The sequence below is a fragment of the Arvicola amphibius genome, chromosome 14, assembly GCF_903992535.2.
Source record: "Arvicola amphibius chromosome 14, mArvAmp1.2, whole genome shotgun sequence".
Taxonomy (NCBI): domain Eukaryota; kingdom Metazoa; phylum Chordata; class Mammalia; order Rodentia; family Cricetidae; genus Arvicola; species Arvicola amphibius.
In genome coordinates, this window is record NC_052060.1 from 45,585,924 (window position 1) to 45,608,301 (window position 22,378).

The following is a 22,378-nucleotide window of genomic DNA, read 5'->3' on the forward strand; positions in this document are numbered from 1 at the left end:
GCTGTGATATGGTCCTCTGTACACTCACTGTGAGTACGGTTACTCTCTCTCCTGCTAGCATCCCTGTGGTAGATTTCAATAACTCCTTATCTGACTTATGGCCTGTGATTTTCCTCAGTTTCTGGACAAGTGACAGGCTACCCCACTGCTCCAGCACAACCAGACCGAGGATGCTACACTCTGCTATGAACTTGCTGTCTGGGTTGATACACTTGTTTGGGTCATCAGGAGCAAATGATGCACGAGGACTGTCCAACAGGAGGTTAAAGGAAACAGCACCTTTCATGATGCAGATTTTCCTCCTTTCATCTGTGACTCTTCCTACTATGTCACGGTAAATTCATTCTAGATCTTCCGATTGAGAACTTGCTGTAGACTGGATTATGAGGCTAACATAACATTGAGAGAACGATTACAGGTTTTATAAGAATGTAGGAAGCACTAAAGTCAATGAGTTCATTACAAAGAAGGTTCCCAAATAGTTGTGTATCTTGCTTGCTACTTCTTGGATCATTCACGTCCTTCCCAACTAGAGAATACCCAGGGAAGTGAACTTTAGTTATATTTGTATCCTGGTTAACTTAGGAGAGTAAGAGAATTATACACTTGCCAATAAGCACATTTCACGTAAGTAAATGTTTAACAGAAGACAGGAGACTGATCTTTAGGAACACACACTTTTGTGGAGTGCACTATATCAGAGATGGTATAATTAATCCAGTGTATAATGTACAGAACTAAGTAGCAAACCAAGTACTACAGAATTTAAAAGTCAAGATTTATATTAGGGACAGACTAAGGAAAGACACTAAGACAAACTAAGGCATGAACTGCCCAAACCTTTAGGGATGCTAAGAAGCTGTGCAAGTTTCTTAATGGAAAAACAGCCAAATCGAAAGAGGTGGATTCTGATACTTTCCTTACGCCTTTTGCAAAAGCCAGGCTCCTGTTGCTGAAGGTTAAGAGGCTCAACAAGAGTGACTTGGGCTTCTTCAATGCCTTCATTGTACAGCAACGCTGCCATTCATAGATACCCAAGACCAGAAGCATTCTCAGCCCCTGCAGTTGCCTCGCTTCAGTTGGTGTTGTCACCCCCAAGCCTCCCCGCTCCCGGGTTTCCTTTAGAAGTTTTGATTGCATGCAGGTTACGACTGGGGGTGACTTTGTTCCTTGGATGCATGTGTAGTAGCCCTGAAGGGCGATCTTTGCTGACCCCAAGTCCTGTTTCAGGTTCCCGACCTTCCCTATTTTTTTTCCCTGAGTCTTTCCAGTCATCAATATTTATAGGGAAGAGCAACTAAAAGTTTAATTAATTCCCCTCTTTCTAACGCCTTTCTAGGACTTTCCTGCTCGGTGCAAGTAGGAAGCGACCTCGCAGATGAGCAAAGACACAGGTACAGCGTCTCCCGGCTCGGCGCAAAGCCTACTGGGAAGGAAGCCAGGCGGGCTCGGGGGCTCCGAGTCCTCAGCCGGAAACGCTCCGAGGGCTGGGCCGGAAACGCACCTCCCTGTCAGACTCCCGCCCGCCTTCCCGCTTCGAAGGCTTCCGGGAGGCGAGCAGTAGGCGGAGCCAGAACCGGAAGCTCTCTGACTAAGTCCCTTTCCCCAGAGCGGCGCCCCGATACTGAGTGGAAGTGGCGCTGGCTGGGCGGCGGGGGCTCTGACCGCTGTCCGCGCCGGAGGACCCGGGGGAGAGCACGCGGCTCGCACGCTCGCTCTCGGGTACCCTGAGCCTCAGATCCCTCCGCGCCCGCCTAGACTCCCCCCGAGCCCCGAACCCCGCCCCTCATCGCCATGTACGATCGTGCTCCCCGCTGGCTCAGGTTGGCCCAAGGTGGCAGCACCGAGGAGCACGTGGGGCCTGGGTCCTACCAGGTACCGTTCCCTAAGCCGCCGGCCACAGGTAAGATGCTAAGGCCAGCGTCCTGCGACTCGCGTCCTGCCTGCAGCCTGCCTGCCCCTGGGAGTTAAGCACGGCCAAAGGACGGCTCTTCAGACGTGTAACAAAGCACAAAGTAGGCAGGGAAAACACTAGAGCTAGGGTTTTGATTCCTTGGCTCGGCTGACTATGTATAAAATCCAAGTCTTCTGCCCTGTGTAGGCTTATAGTTGTCACACACCTTAATCGGATTTATTTACTACCATATAATTTTCTCACATTGCTAATTTTTTATTATCACTTAACTGATTCAGATTCTCCCGTCACCCCCAGTGACATTATCTGACCATCTTTCGCCCCCCTTCATACTTAATGAGAACCTCTTTCTACATTTTATGAAAAGTTTTATTCTTGAGAGCTGGCCTAGGAACTGTTAAGTAGTTATTTGGTTTCTCTTCTAACTATTTTTCAGTTCATGAATTGGGCTTAACTTGTAATAAGTATTTCTAATTGGCTTTCTGCTTTCAAAAATTTAATACCATATAAATTCCAGTGTTTTCTTTTTTAAACCTGCATTTTTAATAGATATAAAATACCATTTTTTTCCCCTTAATAGCCCAGGAGGTAATTCTGTTTACATCCCTACTCAGATTATGGTTGGTTTAAGTTTCTCTGGATATGGTAAAAGTTGTCATCTGTATTTCAGGTCTCAAATTTTACTGCTTTTTTTGCATCTGTCCATGATATTTATGGAACATATGCCAAATACAGTTGAGTTGTTATAAGCATTTATTCCCCAACATCTTAGTATTTACCCATAGTGGGCATACCTGTGATGCTTTTATAGCCTTTATTTTGATACTCATCGTTTTAAAAAAATATATTATTTGAAAAACAAAATTGCTGTATCCCAGGTCCCGGTAACAACATTAACGTTAATTGTCCATACTTGGAGGGAAGCATGAAGATTAAGAAATGGCAGGTAGAAAAATTAAAGATACAAAAGAAAAGACAGAGACACAGGGTAGAGTCAGGAAGGTAACTCAGTAAATGCTGAACCCGCCCATGCTTATTTCTCATGAGCTTAAAAATGCTCCAATCCAAAAATGCAGGGGAAGACAAAAGACTTCTCTGCCAAAATACAAGTAACAAACAAAGTAATCACCTTCTCAAAGACAACAGCATCAAGTAACCATACCCTAGGTCAGAACATCCTGTTAGTAACCACATCCTGAGTCAAACCTCCTGTCAATGACTTTGAAGGAGCAGGAATAGGCCTGAACACTCAGACCTTTGCTCAAGGTGGAACCAATCCACATCTGTGAGCCCTGACACAGAAACGTCCTTCCGTAACACTGGGCTTAAAAATCTGGACTCTTCAATGGCAATAGAATTCTTTTTGTTCTCATCTTGGGTTTGGTGTTCCACCTAATCCCACTTTCCAAAGACCCGCTCATTGCTTCTGCTCTTGCCTACAGTTCAACAGTCCTAACTGGATAATTTTCTTAGGATCATTCTGTCACTTTCGTGCCTCTGTACCTGCTAATACTTGTGTCTAATATATTCTGTGTTCCTCTCTCACCTGACTTGTTCCTATTTATTCTTTATATTCAATTGAAATAAAACTCTTTTTCCCCTTCTGACTTATTTAAATATTTATTTATTTATTTTTATTATGTATACAGTATTCTTCCTGCAGGTCTCATTACAGATTGTTGTGAGCCACCATGTGGTTGCTGGGAATTGAACTCAGGACCTTTGGAAGAGCAGGCAATGCTCTTAACCGCTGAGCCATCTCTCCAGCCCCTCCCCTTCTGACGTATGGTGACTTCTTTTGGGTAGCAGTTTGATTCTGTAATTACAATTAATACATGTGATGTCCCACTAAACCGTGAACTACTTGAGAGCAGTAATCATGATATTTACTGCCGTGTAATAAAGTATAAACTAATAAACCACATTACACATTCCTATGAGGTAGGTGAGATGGCTCAGTGGGTATAGACACCTGCTGCAAAGTCTGATGACTTATGTTTGGTAACTGACTCCCACAGTTGTCATCTGTCTTCCACATGTCTACACACACACACACACACACACACACACACCAAACAAACAAAACAACAACAAGCAACAAGTCCCCTATACTAACTTAAAGGATTATTTTATTCACCTTTAACATAAACTAAGAAATTCTGTGCTTGGGAATTCTCAGGAGAGATGTGTGTATGTATGTTTATTTGTGTGAGCGTGTGCACTACTCAGGACAGCATGTTTATAATTGATGGAACAGGTGTTTCTGTCCATTTCTCTGCTCATTTCCTTGGCAAGACAGTTTTTAAACAGCTACCATGCTCCTTCATGCATCTCTATATTAGATATCTTACTGGATCGGGCAGATCTGTACATACTTATGTAAATGAAAGATCAGGTATATGCTAAGAGCTGATGTAGGAAGGGTAGCTGTTAGGATTTTGTATAACTTAATTATTACAGCAGCAGGTAATTGTGAGGTAATTATTACCTCACAAGAACAACAGGTTTTGTAGCATTAGGTGAAGTTATTCTCAACCTGTTTTATCTCCTTTTTATCTTGTTTGGCTAGACCTCCAATATAGTAACTCCACATTTTCCTCAACAAATTCTATTTAATATACTAAATATTTTAGTCATTTGATCAAGAATAACCTATCTAGAATTTGCATCCCAGTGGACCAGGACTGAGCTGCTGCACTTTTATGACTGGGAAAGAAAATGATACTGAAATTCCTCAAAAAGCAAGAGCTGTGCCTTGCTTTCTCACAACTAATCTGAGAAGGAAGCATATCTTCCCAAAGCAAAGTGTCCCTAGAAACTGTTATTCTAGTCTAAAAGCAGCTACCTGCCACCTTATCATGAGAAAACATTCTTTTAAAAACATGTCTGTCCTGGTACTGCTTTAGCAATACTTCATTGCTTTTTAAATGCATCTATAAAATGAATAGCTTCCAACATTAGCTCCATGTTAGTTTTCTATAAAGATTATATATTTGCTGTCTAAGATGGACAACCTCTTCTAAATATTTTATTTTATAGATTTCTTCTTTGAGAGGGAAGGTTTATCTGCCACCAGTTCAGGGTAGGAGATTGTTTGTGGTTCTATTGATGGGCCCATATGTGTATGCCAACAAGGGTGATTTTACTATACTACCTAATCATAATGTAGAGAATCAATATCAGAGAATGCAGTTGATATATAGGTTTAAATAATTATTGTTTATGTAATTGCTGTACAGATTGATGTTTTCCCGGATGAGTGCCTGCCTCAATGAGCTAGTTGTTTGTGAAGAATGCCCGTTGCTTTGTGACTGTCATTGTGACTACATATTTTTTCTTCACATACTGGACATCTTTTTCCAAATGGATTTTTATTGCTTTGTGCCAGTTTGATTTATCTTTTGCTCTTGGCACATCAAACTCAATATATCCCAAACTGAATTCATTCCTTTCAAATCTCTTCTCCTTCTATGTTCTTAATTCCTCCTTTCTGTCAGTTTGATTTATCATTTAAAATTGGCCATTCATATGTCAGTTTAACTATATACCCAGAATCAAACTCTACTAATGTGAATTTCCTAGAACCCTCTCCTATATTTTGTACCTTAGTTATTGGCAGCACAGATAGTAATATAATTTTTTCTTTAACTTATTTACTTGAAACTAGGTTTCTATCTTATTACTGTACCTTCATTATCATGCAGGCTTATGATGTACACAATAAAATACTCAGTATTCTGAATGACCAGCTAAATGTGTAATGTATAATACCAGTTATTTATTGTTAATTGTGCAGAATATTCTGATAAGGTGATCCATCATCCTGGCTGTATGGAGCTACTCTAGTTTTAGCACTCTCAGTCCCATGTTTGGAGAAAACTAGGACAGTTGGAAATTATGAGAAACATGTAAACGTTAGTACCGTTAGTACAAAGCTACAAATAAAACAGAAGAGAACCTTTCTATGTGGAAATTATCATTACAACTTTTTGGTTTTTGTATGTGTTTCCTTGTACTCATAACTCCATGTGTGCTCCAGCTCATTATCAGAAGAGTCTGTGTGATTAATGTTGGATAACTTCAATGAAGATTTAATGAATACCAGCTTTCTTTTTCATTGCTCATTTTTATATACATAGTTTTAAACCACACATATTTGCTGTATACCCTAACATCGATAATGTGAATAATGGGAATATTATGAAGTCCTGTTTCTCTTCTTATAATGAATTTATCAGGGTACCCAAATTTGTGTTGTACCATGATTGCTTGTTCCAGTGAAGTTTATTAGGCAATCAAGAGATATTTACTGAGTACTGTGTGCCAAAGCATTATCAATAACTTGTTGTCAATTTGGTTTAAATTCTCTGCACCTTGGTTGTTTCTCTATTTTTTTTTTTTTTTGTGATGTGATTGAACCGAAGACCTAGGACCTTGTGCATTCTAGATAGGTATTCTATCACTGAGATACATTTTTAGCACTGTCTATAACTTTATATGCATATTTTTAAAAAGACAGTATTTGCCATTTTAAATTACAAAGCCTTGGTCTTCTATAGATAAACTGGTTTATCATCCAGGTCACTTGTAATTAGAAGAGAAGAAAGCTGATGTACAGTGGCTAAGGCGCTTGCTGTACAAGCATCGATGTCCAAGTTTTTATCCTCAGTGCCAGCCACAATCCACCACAGTAGTGTGGTCCTGTAACCTTAGTGTAGCGCTAGGGTGGGGCTAGGGTGACAGACTCACTGACAAGCTCGTTTTATCAAACTTTGGCGATGTCTAGGCTCATTGAGAGACCCTGCTTCAACAAATAAGCTGGAAATTGGTGGACGGAGACACCTGATACTAACCTCTGGCCCCCATGCACTCATGCACAAGTCCACACATCTGGACACACATGCACAAGATGGTAATTCTTACTCACATACACATATAAGAAAAGAAAATTTTCTATTTTTCTGTTGTTCAAGATGTTCATTACTATAGGGTCTTATATTTAATGGATGTTCATAAAAATTGTGATCCTACATGAGAATTTAAAAAATGATATAACTTGTGCAAATAGCTATTCATTCTGAAAATATAGTATTAATCATGAGGGTACTCAACGATTATGTATATTCTGAGTATATTTTCTCAGAACCCTTTCTTTTTTTTTTTTTCGAGACAGGATTTCCCTGTAGTTTCTAGAGCCTGTCCTGGAGCTAGCTCTTGTAGACCAGGCTGGTCTCGAACTCAGAGATCCGCCTGCCTCTGCCTCCGAGTGCCGGTGGCGCCACCACCGCCCGGCTCAGAACTCTTTCTTATCTAATACTGTGTGTCAGTGGTGATGCTTTTTTTTTTTTTTATAGGTGGCTATGCACCATTTCTTTCTCTGAGTTCCAGAAAAACTGCTGATGTGGTTGCCTCTGACTCTGGAAAAGCTGCTCCAGGTCCAGCAGATTACAGTGTATCACAAGTACAGGTGTGTTTATGATGTTATTGGCTGAGTTAATGACAACCATGTTTTCTTAACGAGATGCACTCATCCATAACCCCAGTACAGCAAGTTCAAGGCTAACCAAGGCTTAACAGTGGCACACATTTACAACCCAAGCATTGTAAATTCAAGGCAATCTCAGGCTAAAAAACAATTAAAATCATCATACAAAAACCCCCACCAAAAACAATAAGAACCAACCCATATTTCTTGTATCAATAATATAAAGTGCCACTTGTATTTTATTCTCCCCTCATATATTCCTCTTTGATGAAATCTCTTTTTATAATTCAAATAATAGAAAGTAAATGCATTTGATGTTGATTGCCCATGTGTTCTTAATTATTCTATATATGCTGTGATACAAAACATGGTTGTATATTTTAGTGGTCTGTAAGAATGACGTAATTGGATTTTTTTTTGGTTTTTTCAAGACAGGGTTTCTCTGTAGCTTTGGTGCCTATCCTGGAACTAGCTCTTGTAGACCAGGCTGGCCTCGAACTCACAGAGATCCACCTGCCTCTGCCTCCCGAGTGATGGGATTAAAGGCGTGCGCCACCACCGCCCGGCCATAATTGGATTTTTGAATGAGTTTTGAAATCTGAGAAGTGTAAAAATGGTCATGATATGTAGGCAGCAGTACTATGCCTTTTGTGCTGTATTTTAATATTGCTATGTCTCACTTGTTTCATGTTTTTGTATAGCCTTATAGGTCTGTGGCTAAAATAACTTAAATGGTACTATTAATACTCAGAAATAATGTATATTCTGAAGATCCTGCTGTATTTTCTTACAATGAATACAGTTTTATAACATTTGGAATTCTACTGGAATAAACTTGCCATTAGTCTGTTGCTAACTTTTTGGTTCTGGAGAATCCATAGTTGTAGTATGACAAGCCATGGAAGATTCTTTCTAGTATGTTCTATGAATAAGGAGTTCTTAAGACTAAGATGAGCAGAAAGCTGTCATCTAATAAGCCTGTATAAAGTTCTCTGTAAATAACCAATATGTGATACTGTTGCTGCATTGAAATGCCATGACAGGAAACAACTTGGGGAGGAAAAGACTTACTTGATTGACACCGAAACACCAGTGTTCATCACTGAAGGAAGTCAGGGGTCAAAAGCTAATGTTTGGAAGAGTGCTGCTCCCTCATGGTTTACTCTGCCTGCATTCTTATAGAGTCCAGGGCCACCATCCTAGGGGTATTCCCTCCCACCATGAACTGGGTCCTCCTATATCAATCACTAATTAAGAAAATGTCCAAGAATTTCTTCTTCTCAGCGTTTGTCAAGTTCACATAAAACTCTAGCAAAACTGATTCCTTAGCGTCTGACATACAAACATATCACCATCAGGTCACACCCTTCCCTTTCTTGTTCTCTCCCAAAATCATGCATTAACATCAGTATCACATTATATACTCTTTTGAAAACTTACCAAGTTTCAGTCTTTACAAATCCAAACACTTTTAAATTATTCTCTTTAAAAATCTAAAGTCTCTGTATTACCCCCAACTCCCCTTAAAATTTCAAAGTCTTATAACTGTGGTTTCTTGTAAAATCAAAATCAGTTAAATAATTATTTCAAGAGGGAAGAACACGGGCACAGTCATAAATACGAACAAAGCAAAACCAAAGTCCAACAGTGTACATCTCAGTATCTGACTTTTGGGATTCAAAACCAAAGTCCAACGGTGTAAATCTCAGTATTCGACTTCTGGAATCCAAAACAATGCTTTGGACTTCTCCAAAGGGCTCAAATCACTTCTCTGGTCCCACCCTCTACAACCTACACAGCTTGTCTCCTAGACTCAGCCTGGCTTTATACCATAGGTAATGCTGTCCTTGGTGTTCATCCCATGGCCCTGGAGTCTCCAGAATATCGGGATCTTCTGCTGCAATTGGGCAGCACATTCACTAAAACAAAATATCACAACGTTTTCCTCTTTTTGTCTAAAATAAAAAAGAGGACTATAATTGATATAAGAAAAACTATATACAATAAGTACATATATAATATAGCTAACTATATATGATAACTATATGCAATGTATACAGGCAATGAGTACAGCAACAATGTCTAGTCCATTTGCATTCGACAATTTCAGAGAAAATACTCCATTATCTATCCTGTCTTGGTGAGTCCAAACTGTAGTGATATTTTGTTTGTTTTAACTAATCAAGCTTCCTAAAGATAAGAGTGCAGAGCTAAGTCACTAGAGGCCAGGCAGTGGTAGTATACACCATTAATTCCAGGACTCAGGAATTAGATGGTTAGTTCAAGGCCATCCCGACTACACAAAATTGATGCAGTTAAAATAGAAAACAGAGCTCATACAAAGATAATTCCAGCACTAGGGATCATATGCCTTTAATCCCAGCACTAGGGAGGTGGAGACAGGAGTGATATGGCTGGGCAGAGAGAAATATAAGGTAGAAGGAGACAGGAGTTCAATGCAGTCTGAGGACCAGTGCAGTCTGAGGCAGTTAGTCTGAGAGGATGCAGTCTGAGGATGCACTCTGAGTACAGGATCACCCCTTTGGTCTGAGCATTGGTAGAGGTACTCTCTAATGACTGGTCACTCTGCTTCTCTGATCTTCAGCATTGACACCTATATCTAATTCTGGGTTTTTATTATAAATAACAATTAGAATTCGTGCTACATCTGGTACACAACTTTTGGGGTACACATTCATGAGAAAGCTGTTTGCCCATGGCTTTGCAGCCACCCGCAAAGGCTGGAGGCACACGTGGCCAGAGTTCTTGCTTTACTGGCTAGGTTTCCCTTTCTTCTCTCCTGGTGGATTACTCTCTATTCTAAATTGCATTACCAACTCAACTCAAAATTATGTTTTTATGTCTCTCAACTTTATATAAATATGGTTTTTTTTAGTGAATTTATTTTCTGCATCTAGTAAACAAAGAAAACTACAAATACCTAATCTTCAACACCCTCAGAGACCCAAGAAGGAAATAATATTAACTGAGTAAGCAGGAAGTGCAAGCATTGCACAATCATACAGAGATCTAACTTTCTCTGTTGTAATTGTTCTCCATTTTTTAACAGAGGAAATTACTCTTTTAACTAATTCCTCCCTTTAAGAATTCCCAGTTTCAGCTGGGCAGTGGTGGCGCACGCCTTTAATCCCAGCACTCGGGAGGCAGAGGCAGGCGGATCTCTGTGAGTTCGAGGCCAGCCTGGTCTACAAGAGCTAGTTCCAGGGCAGGCTCTAAAAAAAAAAAAAAAAAAAAAAGCTGCAGAGAAACCCTGTCTCGAAAAAAAAAAAAAAAAAAACAAAACCAAGAATTCCCAGTTTCCTCACTAAATCTGCTGACAATGAAGATGAAGATGTGAGGCTGACTGCTGCTGCATAGAACAGTAAAAGCCTGACTGGATTTCAAGGCCGTGACCTACTTTGGCAGCAGCCAGGGAAGGAGGTCCAGGGAAAGCCCACCAGAAGAGAAGAAAGGAAAACTCTGGCTGTGTGTAGCTTTGGCTTTGCAGTTGGCTGCAAAGCCACGGGCAAATGGCTTTCTCATGAATGTGTACCCCAAAAGTTGTGTGCCAGATGTAGCATGAATTCTAATTGGTATTTACAATAAAAACCCAGAGTTAGATATAGGTGTTAATGCTAAATATCAGAGAGGCAGAGTGACCAGTCATTAGAGAGTTCTTATGTCTACCAATGCTCAGACCAAAGGGGCAATCCTGTCCTCAGACTGCATCCTCAGACTGCATCCTCAGACTGACTGCCTCAGACTGCATTGAGCTCCTGTCTCCTTCTACTTTATATTCCTCTCTCTGACCAGCCATATCACCCCTGTCTCCACCTCTCTAGTGCTGGGATTAAAGGTGTGTGATCACAGGTGCTGGGATCATCTTTGTGTGAGCTCTGTTTTCTCTTTTCGATGGATCAGTGTAGTCCAAGGTGGCCTTGAACTAACAGAGATAGATCCCTCTGCCTCTATCTCCTCAGTACTGGGATTAAAGGTGTGTGCCACCACTACCTGGCCTCTAATGGCTTAGCTCTGCACTCTGATCTTCATGAAGCTTTATTTGTTTAAACACAAACGAAATATCACTACAGAAAGGGTTTGATTTGGCTTACATTTACACATCACTGTTCATCTTTGAAGGACAGGCCCTGGTGACTGGAATTGATGCTGAGGCCAATGAGGAATGCTGGCACTGGCCTAGCCCTTATGGCTTGCTCAATCCTGTTTTCTTATAGAGTCCAGGACCACCAGTTTAGAGATTTTCTGCTGACCCCAATGGGCTGGGCCCTCCCCCATCAATCACTAACTAAGAAAATGCCCAATAGGTTTGCATACAGCCATTTCTTATGAAGGCATTTTCTCATTTAAGGTTCATTCTCTTCAGTGACTAGCTTTTGTCAAGTTAACATAAAACTAGTCAGCAAGGAAGGCCCGACTTGTTGCTGAAATATTCTGAAAATTCAGTTCATAAGTATCCATTTTTCCAATGATCTGCAGCACAGTCTATTTTGACCCTTTTTGGGAGGTTGGAAATTCCTGTCTTTGATTCCTTTATTGTACTTATTTAAGGTACTTTATTGTACCTTAGAATACCATAAAGTACAGTAAAGTTTGGTCTGAGATTGGAGTCAAAACTTATAATTACAATTGTTATCTCAGTAGATAACAATTGTAGAAAATCTTAGAAAAACTTGTTTTCAGTTGAGGGTCTTAACTTTCTCAGGTTCAATTTTAAAACTGTTGGTTAATATTTTATATTTACAAAATAGGAAATATTAAGTACTTCCTGGATTACTTCATAAGTTTTAACCTTCAATTTAGTATAAAATAAAAGGAGGCCGTAGTCTGCAAAACCGAGAGAAACGATTTAAGAAGCTTACTTTGGATGGTCCTGGACCTGCAAGCTACGTTCGACCTTATCCTGGGACATTGTGCACGAGGACCAGACAGGTACTCCATGCTAAAGACCATCTGCAGTGTGTCACTTTTTAAGTTATGCTTTTAATGGCAGTGCTTTTAGATAACATAAAAAGGAAATCCTAAGCTGTTTGTCTGATGTTGAAAAAAGAAAAAAATCTTTATTATAAAGCTTGGTATATTCTTACTATTCATATTGACTTATAATTAAATGAATATTAAATAATTTTTATAAACTGTAGTTTTTAACTGTATTAACATCATACTTCATTCTTTAGTCTTTTTAATTTTATGGTTGGGGATTGGACCCAGGGCCTTGTATGCGCTAGATAATTAATTCAACCATTGAGCTACATCATTGAGTTCCTTTCTTATTCTCGACTATTCTGTAACCACAGTGCATGCAGTGACCAGGAAGAAGAGAGGTTTAAATCTTGGTCATCTATCTAGTTTACTTCTTCTAGTGACTGTGTGCAAATACCTGTTAACGAAACAATAATATTAGCATGGATTCTGGGCTGAAGGTGTCACCTGGTATTGGAGGGCATTTGCCCAGCCTGTGTGAGGCCCTGAGTTCTTTCTTTAGAACCACGCAGAACAAAAGCATGATTCCTTGAAGGAAGAAAGCTGACAAGTGAGATGGGCGACAGAGGTAGTTGCTATCTCAAGACAAGATTTCAAAAGCGACAGATGAATGGTGATGCACTGACATGCATAGGGATCATAAGGCTGCTGCCTGCTAGGAGACAAGGGACGGTGGGGTTTGGAGATGGGCCTTGACAAGAGCCAGTGGGACATGGATTCTGGGAATGGAGTGCTTTATGAGTGACACAGAACTGTTTTTTATGGAAGGCAAAGGAAAATTATTTGAAGTGAAGAATTTCTGTAAGAGAGTCATAGATACTGCATTTGGAAAAATAAATTCATGTTATAGAATCAGTTATTTTTATACCAAAGCCATATACTGTTGACATAAATAACATTATTTAATGTGGGCTTGGTCATGTTTTTATTAAGAGAGATTATATTTTTATCCCAAGTATTTCACATAGCTCAAACTAATCATATTTTCAACAGTTCTAAGAAAAGAGCCCTTGTATTTTAGGATTAAGGTCTTAGTTGAATAATGTCAGTGCAGAGGTGAGACTGAGTTTTCTTCATGTGTAAGGACAAGATAAATGTTCATTTACTGATTGTCAAACATTGCTGAATGACCATGTCTGTCACTTAATCAACATAATGCTAGACATTTTTTATTACATAGAAGGCAAATCACACGAAGCACAATTTTAGCAGGGGGCAAAATTTGGGACAATATAGTTCATGAAATACTACTTTAGAGCCTAATAAAAGGTTCACCAGTATCCCAAAATGAAAGGATCTTTGGAGGAGTAGGAGAAATGATTTCATTTGGTCTTAAAGAAGAATTCCCCTGGTGGTTAGAAACACTGTAGTCATGGAACAGCACTCAGGTCACAGACTGTAGTGTGTATTGGCAGGGTAGGCTGAGGGAAGTGCAGTGTTCTGTGGACTGTTGGAAGTACAAGATCTGAGAGATGAACATGAACAGAATCTCCAGGAAGGAAAGGATATTGTGATCAGAATAATCTCACAATATTTTAATCTACACAACTAAATCCTTTAAATGGCCAAGTTTTGTTTGATATATACTTTTCTATATCCTTATACTTTTATTTATTTTCCATGGAAGTAAAACCTTTTCAAAAAAGCTCTCACCTAATATTAAGATTGTCAGTTTTGACATAGTCCTTTCAGAATTAAAGCCTACATTTTATTATTTATTATGCATTTACACCTGATGCATACCATAGGTATAAATGGGTTTGATTCATTTCCATCCACTTCAGCATATCTCATAGACATTTTTCTGCATTGTAGCCTATACAGTTAGCACATTGTACAAGTTACAGGTCATATGCAGATGGTCAAGAGTCGCAGGGAATGAAGGTTGGAAATGTTACTAAATGAACTAAAGGGAAGAACTCAGGATTGTTCTGTATAGTGGACACTCTCGTAGTGTCTGATGTAGTTGCAGTAATGCCTTGTGTTATTTATCATTTTTAAAATCAGTACTATTTGCTTTACTAAGAAAGATAAGTAGCTGACCACGTTAAGAGTAAATCCTTAGCCAGGTGGTGTGGCGCACGCCTTTGATCCCAGCACTCAGGAGGCAGAGGCAGGTGGATCTCTGTGAGTTCAAGGTCAACCTGGTCTACAGAGTGAGTTCTAGGACAACTAGCACTGTTACACAGAGGAACCCTGTCTTGAAACACCAAAAACCAAACCAAACCAAACCAAACCAAACCAAAAAACAACAAAAAAGTAAATCTGTGGATCTTATGGTGGCTTTAACAGTGTCTATGACTTTAGATGTGCTAAAGTTTGAATGCACTCCTTCAATAAGACATTATTTTTGGTTAATATTATGTAGTTCATTAAGTCTATATTTTAATGATTGCCTTTAGTAAATTATAATATTTTGTTCTTATTCTTTCTTCTTGTCTCTGAATAACATAAAATGTCCTCCTCACAAACATTTTATGTTTAAAGAAAATTTCTAGAACACCTGCAATTTTCAAGAGCCTTGATGTTCCTTCAATTCCCTCTTCTGGAAAGTCACATGGCTATCATCTCAATGACGACGACAGTATCAGGAAGCGCACACCACCTGCCGGTGATGACACAATAGGCCCAGCTTACTACAAGCCTCAGTTTGTAAGTAGTAAACGTCTGCTGAGGACACTTGGACGACTGCTTACTGTTGTACGTTTCATTCATGCGACAGCAACTGTTAAGCAACAGTCAGAACACTGGTTTTCAGTGACCATGTACTGCAGAATTTCTCTTCCCACATGTGTGCTTGCCTCTGGCTAGCATAAGAGAACAGAGAAAATGGATAAAAGCTTTTTAGGCCAGGCTTGGAAGCTAGAGCTCAATGAATGGCTGGTTTTAGCCACCTGGAAATCTGGGGTGTGTAGTCTGACTCCATATTCAGTAAAAAGGCACAGTGGCAGCTACTAGAAGTTTCAGCCCCGTGTACAGATGAAATGCAGGCTTTCTCCCTGCTTTTAAAGGCAGTCTTGGACACTTTATTTATAAAAATTTGATTTGAGAATGTAGTCAGTCATTCTCATTACAAATTAGTGTAAAAAGAAAAAGAAGCTTCTCTGCTTGAAATACCAAACAGGGTTTTTCAGGTCCATCTCTTGGAGATCTTAACTTTCAGTACAGTAAGCTGTCAGAATTTCATCCAGCCAGTTGAAGTACATGATTTGTTCATAAATACAGTGAGGAAAATGATAGAAATCAAGGCTAGACCTGAGGAAAGTTGAAAGGGATGACTTAGGCAAAGATTCAGCCTTTTCATGATTTTACTACCTGCACTCCCAATGCACTATTCATTTATTAGGATCAAGTACTTGAGAAACTATCTAGTTTGTGAACAGCCACATACTGGGGAGTTTGAGAGTATTAGATGCTTTGAATTGTTAAAAACTTTAAAATGTTTCATTGTAATTTATTAACATTGTCAAACACATACTACAGCAATAAGGACAGATAATAATAAGGCAGCTGTCATCTAGATATAACACATGCTACAGTTTTGGCAGGAGTTCTCAATGGGTTACAGAAAGAGAAATAACATGTCTGCCCAGTTATCACATATGGATGATGTCAAGTAATGGTCTTATCTTCTAATTTTGTTTCTTATAAACTTACTCCCTTTTGAATTTATAGGAATTTTGGAGCGGTTCTTTAAGACTATGTAGTTACCCCATTTCTTGTCAGACTGTCATTGGACAGTCTTCATCTACTGGTTTTATCATCTACTAGTGATATGTGAATGTTTTAGTGTGGTACTTATCAAATGTTGGCTTTCTGACTTCATCTTCTCTATAATGTCTGTTTTTGGCACTTTTAAAATATTTTAAAGGAGAATTTTAGGTTCATTCTCATGTATTTATATCAGATTCATGCATTTCTGTTTTCCTTAAAATATTATAATTTATTACTTTCATTGTTAATTTTTGAACATAACTTATTTCATATTTTATTCTGGGAAGTCCCTATACTCTGCTAATGTGTCCTTTTGAAATGTCATATTACCTTGCACATTTAACATGTTATATCACTTTTTCCTTCCCCAGTTTCCCATTAGCCATTTCTTTAAGAGATCCTGTTTTCTTCAGGTAGAGATTTGATTGTATCATTGCTTTGAGGGCACCTGAGGACAGAGTGAGAAATGAATAGTTAAGGATTACTACCACTAGCTTTGAGTCTGACCTTATAAATATACTTCTGTTTACAGTCTGAAAACAAAGCCTTTCTAACCTGTCCCTTTTCACAGCAAGGAACCTGACTCCTTACCCCAATATATTTACTTATCATAATGCTGTGATATAATAAAAATATTAATGGTTTTAAAATTTATAACTGAGCATAACAAAGAAAAACCGTCTTGAGAATATTTAAGCTTTTATCTGTAGGTCTTGAACTACTTCTGTACTAGCAAGAGGTAGAAGGAACTGTAGGTTCATTCTGGACTTGAGGATTTGATGGTATAGACCCATGTAAGATTGCTTTGCATTGCTACTGGTGGAATATCTGTTCATTTCTGAAGGCAAATTTGTTTCCAGTTTCTTTGTTCAGTTTGTTTGTTACCTCACAGATGTGGTAACCTGTAGCACCTTTCCACATTATGCTTTTGAATAGCCAGTGGGTCATTGAGAAAACAGGCAGAAAAAAAGTTCTTAGAGTCAAATGAATGGAAAAACACAACTTACCAGAATCTTTGGGATATACCTAAGACCTCCTCCTCCAAGAAGAAAGCTTATGGCTATGACTGTTTATCTGTTTATATTAAAAATTCTGGGTGCCAGTGAAATGGTTAGGTAGTTTGAGGTGCTTCACACTAAGCATGGAAAGCTGAATTAACTCCATAGATTCTATGTGGCAGAAGGAAAGAACCAGTTCCTGAATGTTTTTCTCTTACCTCCACGTGCACCATGGCATACATATAAATATAAATAAGTGACAATAAAATAAAAATTAAAGATCTTAAATAAATATACCAGTATAACCAAAAGAAGGAGAAAGAAAAGATTCAGATTAAATAAACTGGAGACAAGGGAGCTGTAGGGATGACTCAGCGGTTAAGAGAGGTCTTGTTGCCTTTCTAGAGCTTCCTAAAGCAACTGCCATCATTAGGTAGCTCAGAGTCATCTGTAACCGTAGCTCTAGGGAATCTAACTACCATTTATAGCCTCAGTGGGCACATATGTGTCACACACACACACACACACACACACACACACACACGAATGCATACATGCACATGCATAAAATAATAGCTAAATAAGATTAGAGATGGAAAGGAGAATGTAATCAGTTTCTCATGAAATCAGGACAATCATTAGAAGGTACTCTGAAAATTTACATTATTGCCTCTGGGGGCCATATTGTTGTGAGTGACCCTCACTGCCACCTGAGGCCAAGTTGATGTCTGTGGTTCAGGCTACTTCTGAAGGCCTTGTTTGGGTCCGTGTTCCTACTGCAGCCAGGTTCTGTGCTGTTGCCAGAAATCATGTGGAAGCCCATGACTTGTGCTTCCATTTGTTTACTGTAAAGAGCAAGGAAGCTACTTTTGCAGTGATATCAATGATTGCAGTCACACAGTTGAGAGGGAGGGACATGGAAGGCTTCTGTGACAAACCCTACCTTCCAACCTCCCCCGCAAAAGGGTAGCAGCCTAAATAAGAAGCCATGGAAGAGAACTTTTAGGGATTGTGATGAGGATGCTGAAGCACAACCGATGGCTTCTTGGGGAGGCGGAGGAATGACTCAGTTCTACTTAAAGGACAGGCCACTGAGAGTTTGACCGTATTCCAGTGAGTATATGGATAACACAAATGGAACTTTTTTTTTAATTGGGAGGAGTGTCACAAGGCAAGCTGGGAGGAAATGGAAGGATTGGGAAATAAGCATGCTCAGGGTGCATGCTATAAAATTCCCAAGGAATCAATTAAAGGAAACCACAGAAGAAACAAATTCCTAGACCCAAGTGATCTAGCAAAATTAAATCAAGAAGATAGAAACAGACTAGAAGACCTATGACAGTGTGGTGGTTGGAATCGGTATGGCCCCTGTAGACTTATATTTGAATACTTGGCCTATAAGGACTGGCATTCTTAGGAGGAGTGACCTGTTGGAGTATGGCCTTGTTGAAGGAAGTATGTCACTGTGGGGGTGGGCTTTGAGGTCTTTGAGGTGTGCTTAAGCATTGCCCACTGTGGAAGACAGTTCACTTTCTGTTGCCTGTGGATCAAGATGGAGAACTCTCCAGCACCATGTCTGCCTGCATGCTGCTTTACTTCCTGCCATGGTGATAATAGGCTAAACTGTTGTCCTCTGTTTTTAATTGTTACTGCTTTTTTAAGTTGTGGCTGTCCTAGTCTGCAACTGCAGTTCTGCTGCTTCCAGCAATGGTTAGGCTGCAAGAGCCAGGGCTTGAGGAAATTCTATTCCCTCAGGCACCCACTCTTTCAGTGCTACAAAGGGAACCTATTTAAATTTCTGTCTCTCTAAAGAACTCAGTATTCAAAGGTTGAAGTAGAATCCTGCTCTCCAGAGAGGCTGAACAGCAAGAAGCTTACCTAGCTCACCTCCTTGCTTGTCTCAAGAAGTTCTCATGCTTCTTGTGGCCCCTTAAAAACCCTTTTCCACCTGCCTCCTCCCTACAACTTCCTGTCAGCTAGTTGATGACTCCAGCCTTTTGACTGCAGGTAAATTTTATTTAATCAAACACATCTTTGCATCATTAAACAAATGTTCTGGAGCATAAACAAAAGTAATATAGCTTAAAATAATATTCTACAACACTAAACCTCTGAAACTTGTAAGGCAGCCCCAATTAAATGGCTTCCTTTATAGGAGTTGCTGTGGACATGGTGTCTTTTCATGGAAATAGAAACCCTAACTAAGACAGTCAGTAAGTAAGGTTTAAAACACCATCATCATCAACAACAAAAATATACTCCCCCAACCCCTCAACCAAGAAAAGTCATGTGTTCCCTGCTGAATCTTGCTAACCCTTCCTAGAAGATAGAATATTTCTCCAAGTGCTCTATAAAATAAAAAAATGAAAGAACATGACCAAGTAAAGGATATCTATGATAGAATGCCTTTATATAACATTGTGTTAAATGGGGACAGATTGAGAGACTTTCCTTTCACATATGTAATAAGACAAGTATTTCTAGTCTCTCCACTCTTAGTCAACAGTGTTCAGTGTCTTACTTCAAACCAGACAGGAAAGGAATAAAAGAGTCACAAATAAGAACACAAGGATTGGGATTGTTGCTCTGCGCAAACGACACGAACATCTACTTACAACACCTAAAGGCTCCTCCGGAAAACTCTCCTTCTCAATAAAGGCTTTTAGCAAAGTACTGGAGAAGTGGAAAAAATCCAAAAAACCATAGTTGCTAAATCCGGACCCTATTTTCATCTGAGAAGAAGTCACATAAACAAGTACGTTGCCCTTATCCTTAAAATAAGGCTGGAATATTAGATGTAAAGGAGACTGGTTCCCCTCTCCTAGACGGAGCCACTGTCCTTCTCTCTGCGAGATTTCAAACATAAGGTGGAGAAAAGAAAGCATCTTCGACAAATGTTGTTTGGAAACTGGTTGTCCACATGTAAAATAACCAAGTCAGGCCATCTCTATCGCCTTTCACAGAAACCAGCTCCACGTAGATCAAAGACCTAAATGTGAAACCCCAAAACATCAAAAACTGATAGAGGAAAACAGGCAGCGCCTTATGGGACATAGGTGTTCCTTAAGAGAGAACTTTCTGAATAAGAAAGACACTATTTGCCTAAGAACTAAAAAAAAAAAAAAAAATTGACAAGTGGGTTTTAGAAAACAAATCAAATGGGTGATGATATTTCATAGATTTGGGAGAGACTCTTTGACGGCTATACATGTGACATAGAATTAATATCCAAAATATATAAATACCACAAAACACAAAGGGCCAAAGCAAATGACCTGTTAGTAAGGTTGACCTGGGACCCAAACAGAGAGTTCTCAAAAGGAGAAAAAAAAGTGGCTAACAGATATCTTGAAAAATTATCTTTAGTAATTAGGAAAATGTATGTTAAGACAACTCTGAGTTTTTAATCTTACTTGAGTCAGAATGGCAAACCTCAGCTGAACAACAGAAAACAGATGCTGGAGGGATTGTGGAGAAAAGATAATCCCCTTTTTCTGTTGATGTTACCTGTAAACCTATCCAGATACTCTAGAAATCACTGTGGAGAATCCTCACAAAGCTAAAATTATATGACCCAGCTATGCATGTGCCCAAAGGGCTTGAAATCCTTCACATATGCTTGGCCATCCATACTTATTTTATATCTTCAGAATTTCTTACAATGTATTTTTAAAATTTTAGTTAAAATATAATTACAGCATTCCCCCTCCCTCCTCCTGCCTGTGTTTCACTGGGATTCACAGCTCCTCTTCTTTAACCACTGTTACATATACACACACTGAGTAAACATATAAATATAACCTGTTGCATCCACTCCGTGTTACCTGCATGTATATGTTTCTAGGATAATCAGATGGGGCTTTTCCTTGGGAAGACTAATCTCCCTCTCTCAGCAGTTGTTAATTGCCTGTGACTCTTCATCTAGGGTTGGGGCTTGGTGAAATTTCCCTCATCTATGTTGGGATGTCAACTGGTGTTGGAATTGTCCAGTTCTTGTTTAGGAAGCCATGCTGCTGAGGTTTTATGAGGATACTGCTTCCCTATCATAGCTAAAAGGCACAATCTCACAGCAGATTTCCTTGTTCTCTGGCTTCTGCCATCTTCCATATCTCTTCAGTGATGTTCATTGATCCTTGGGTGGAAGATTTTTGTAGTAAACTATTTCTTTGTTTTATAATAATTTGTCATATATTAGCAAGATATATATATATATATATTACTTATTAGGAATGCTTTTAAGATTTCCTAGATTCATAATATTTTTTCACATGAATAATTAATATACTGACTCATAAGCTTTACCTCTGGTCAAATTATTCTTAGAAAACAAGAAAATTATTATAATAGCTCATGAATAGACCCATTTTAGTAGATGACCTATTTTAGTAATTATTGAATCATTCCCACTAATATTTACTGGTCTACAAGTGCAAATATAATTTAATTAAGCAAGCAAGCCATATAAAAACTTAAGTTTACACATGACTTAGAGGCATCTTTCTCTGTATTTAGGAAGATTCAATAAAGCTCAGTTGCAAGTTTATTGTGATAGTCTGTGAAATTTGCATCCTGAGTTTGAGACTGGGTGAAAGCTTGGTAGCAGAAGGTACCATTTCTTCCTGCTTCTGCAGAAAACAGATTCTGACAACCGCTATATAAATGATACTGTAGTAATGCTCAATCAAATCATATCGAAATTTCTGATTTTTCTTTGCAGCTCTTTTTATCCTTTTTGGGGATAGTACTGTATTTAGCATCACTGTCCAGGTAGGAACACAATGAAGTGTTAGCAAAATAATATAAGAGATGGGTAATTATTGTGCATTTTCTAATGAATAAGTCATGTCTCCTGAAGGTATATGTTAAAGCTTAGATATAGAATTGCTTTATAACTGACAAATGATATATTTCAGCTAAGTTCACCTGCAGAGAAATTTTGTATATAATTTATTTAGTAAAACATTTTGAAATATAAAGCACAGCCTTTCTCATTTCTAAATAACAGCTAGGGATGTATTTCTAGATTTTTTTCCACAAGGAGGTTGGAAGTGAAATCACGCTCCTGACCTCTGAGCCGCCACAGAGCATCCCATCAGTCTTCAGCTGATGCACCGCAAAGCTTCTCATTCTCCACAAGTCTATTTCCACATTTAATGATGGAAAGATGAGGGGTGAAAGTCCCCTCTTCATCCATCTAATTGTCAGTCAGAGTGGCAGTCAGTAATTCTTCTTCAAATTTCATTAAAGCATTCACTTAAAGTGTCA

General features: G+C 39.0%; 1 protein-coding gene across 2 annotated transcripts in view; it reads left to right on the top strand.

Annotated features, from left to right (window-relative positions):
* The first annotated feature begins 1,626 nt into the window (after nucleotides 1-1,626).
* Nucleotides 1,627-22,378, top strand: part of Stpg2 (sperm tail PG-rich repeat containing 2) — a 344,055-nt gene continuing 323,303 nt past the window's right edge. For both annotated transcript variants that reach the window (XM_038311496.1, XM_038311498.1), the window contains exons 1-4: nucleotides 1,627-1,903; nucleotides 7,270-7,382; nucleotides 12,222-12,350; nucleotides 14,889-15,053. In XM_038311496.1, the coding sequence (XP_038167424.1) occupies nucleotides 1,795-1,903; nucleotides 7,270-7,382; nucleotides 12,222-12,350; nucleotides 14,889-15,053 (516 nt within the window). In that variant the 5' untranslated portion in view covers nucleotides 1,627-1,794. The remainder of the gene's footprint in view (nucleotides 1,904-7,269; nucleotides 7,383-12,221; nucleotides 12,351-14,888; nucleotides 15,054-22,378) is intronic.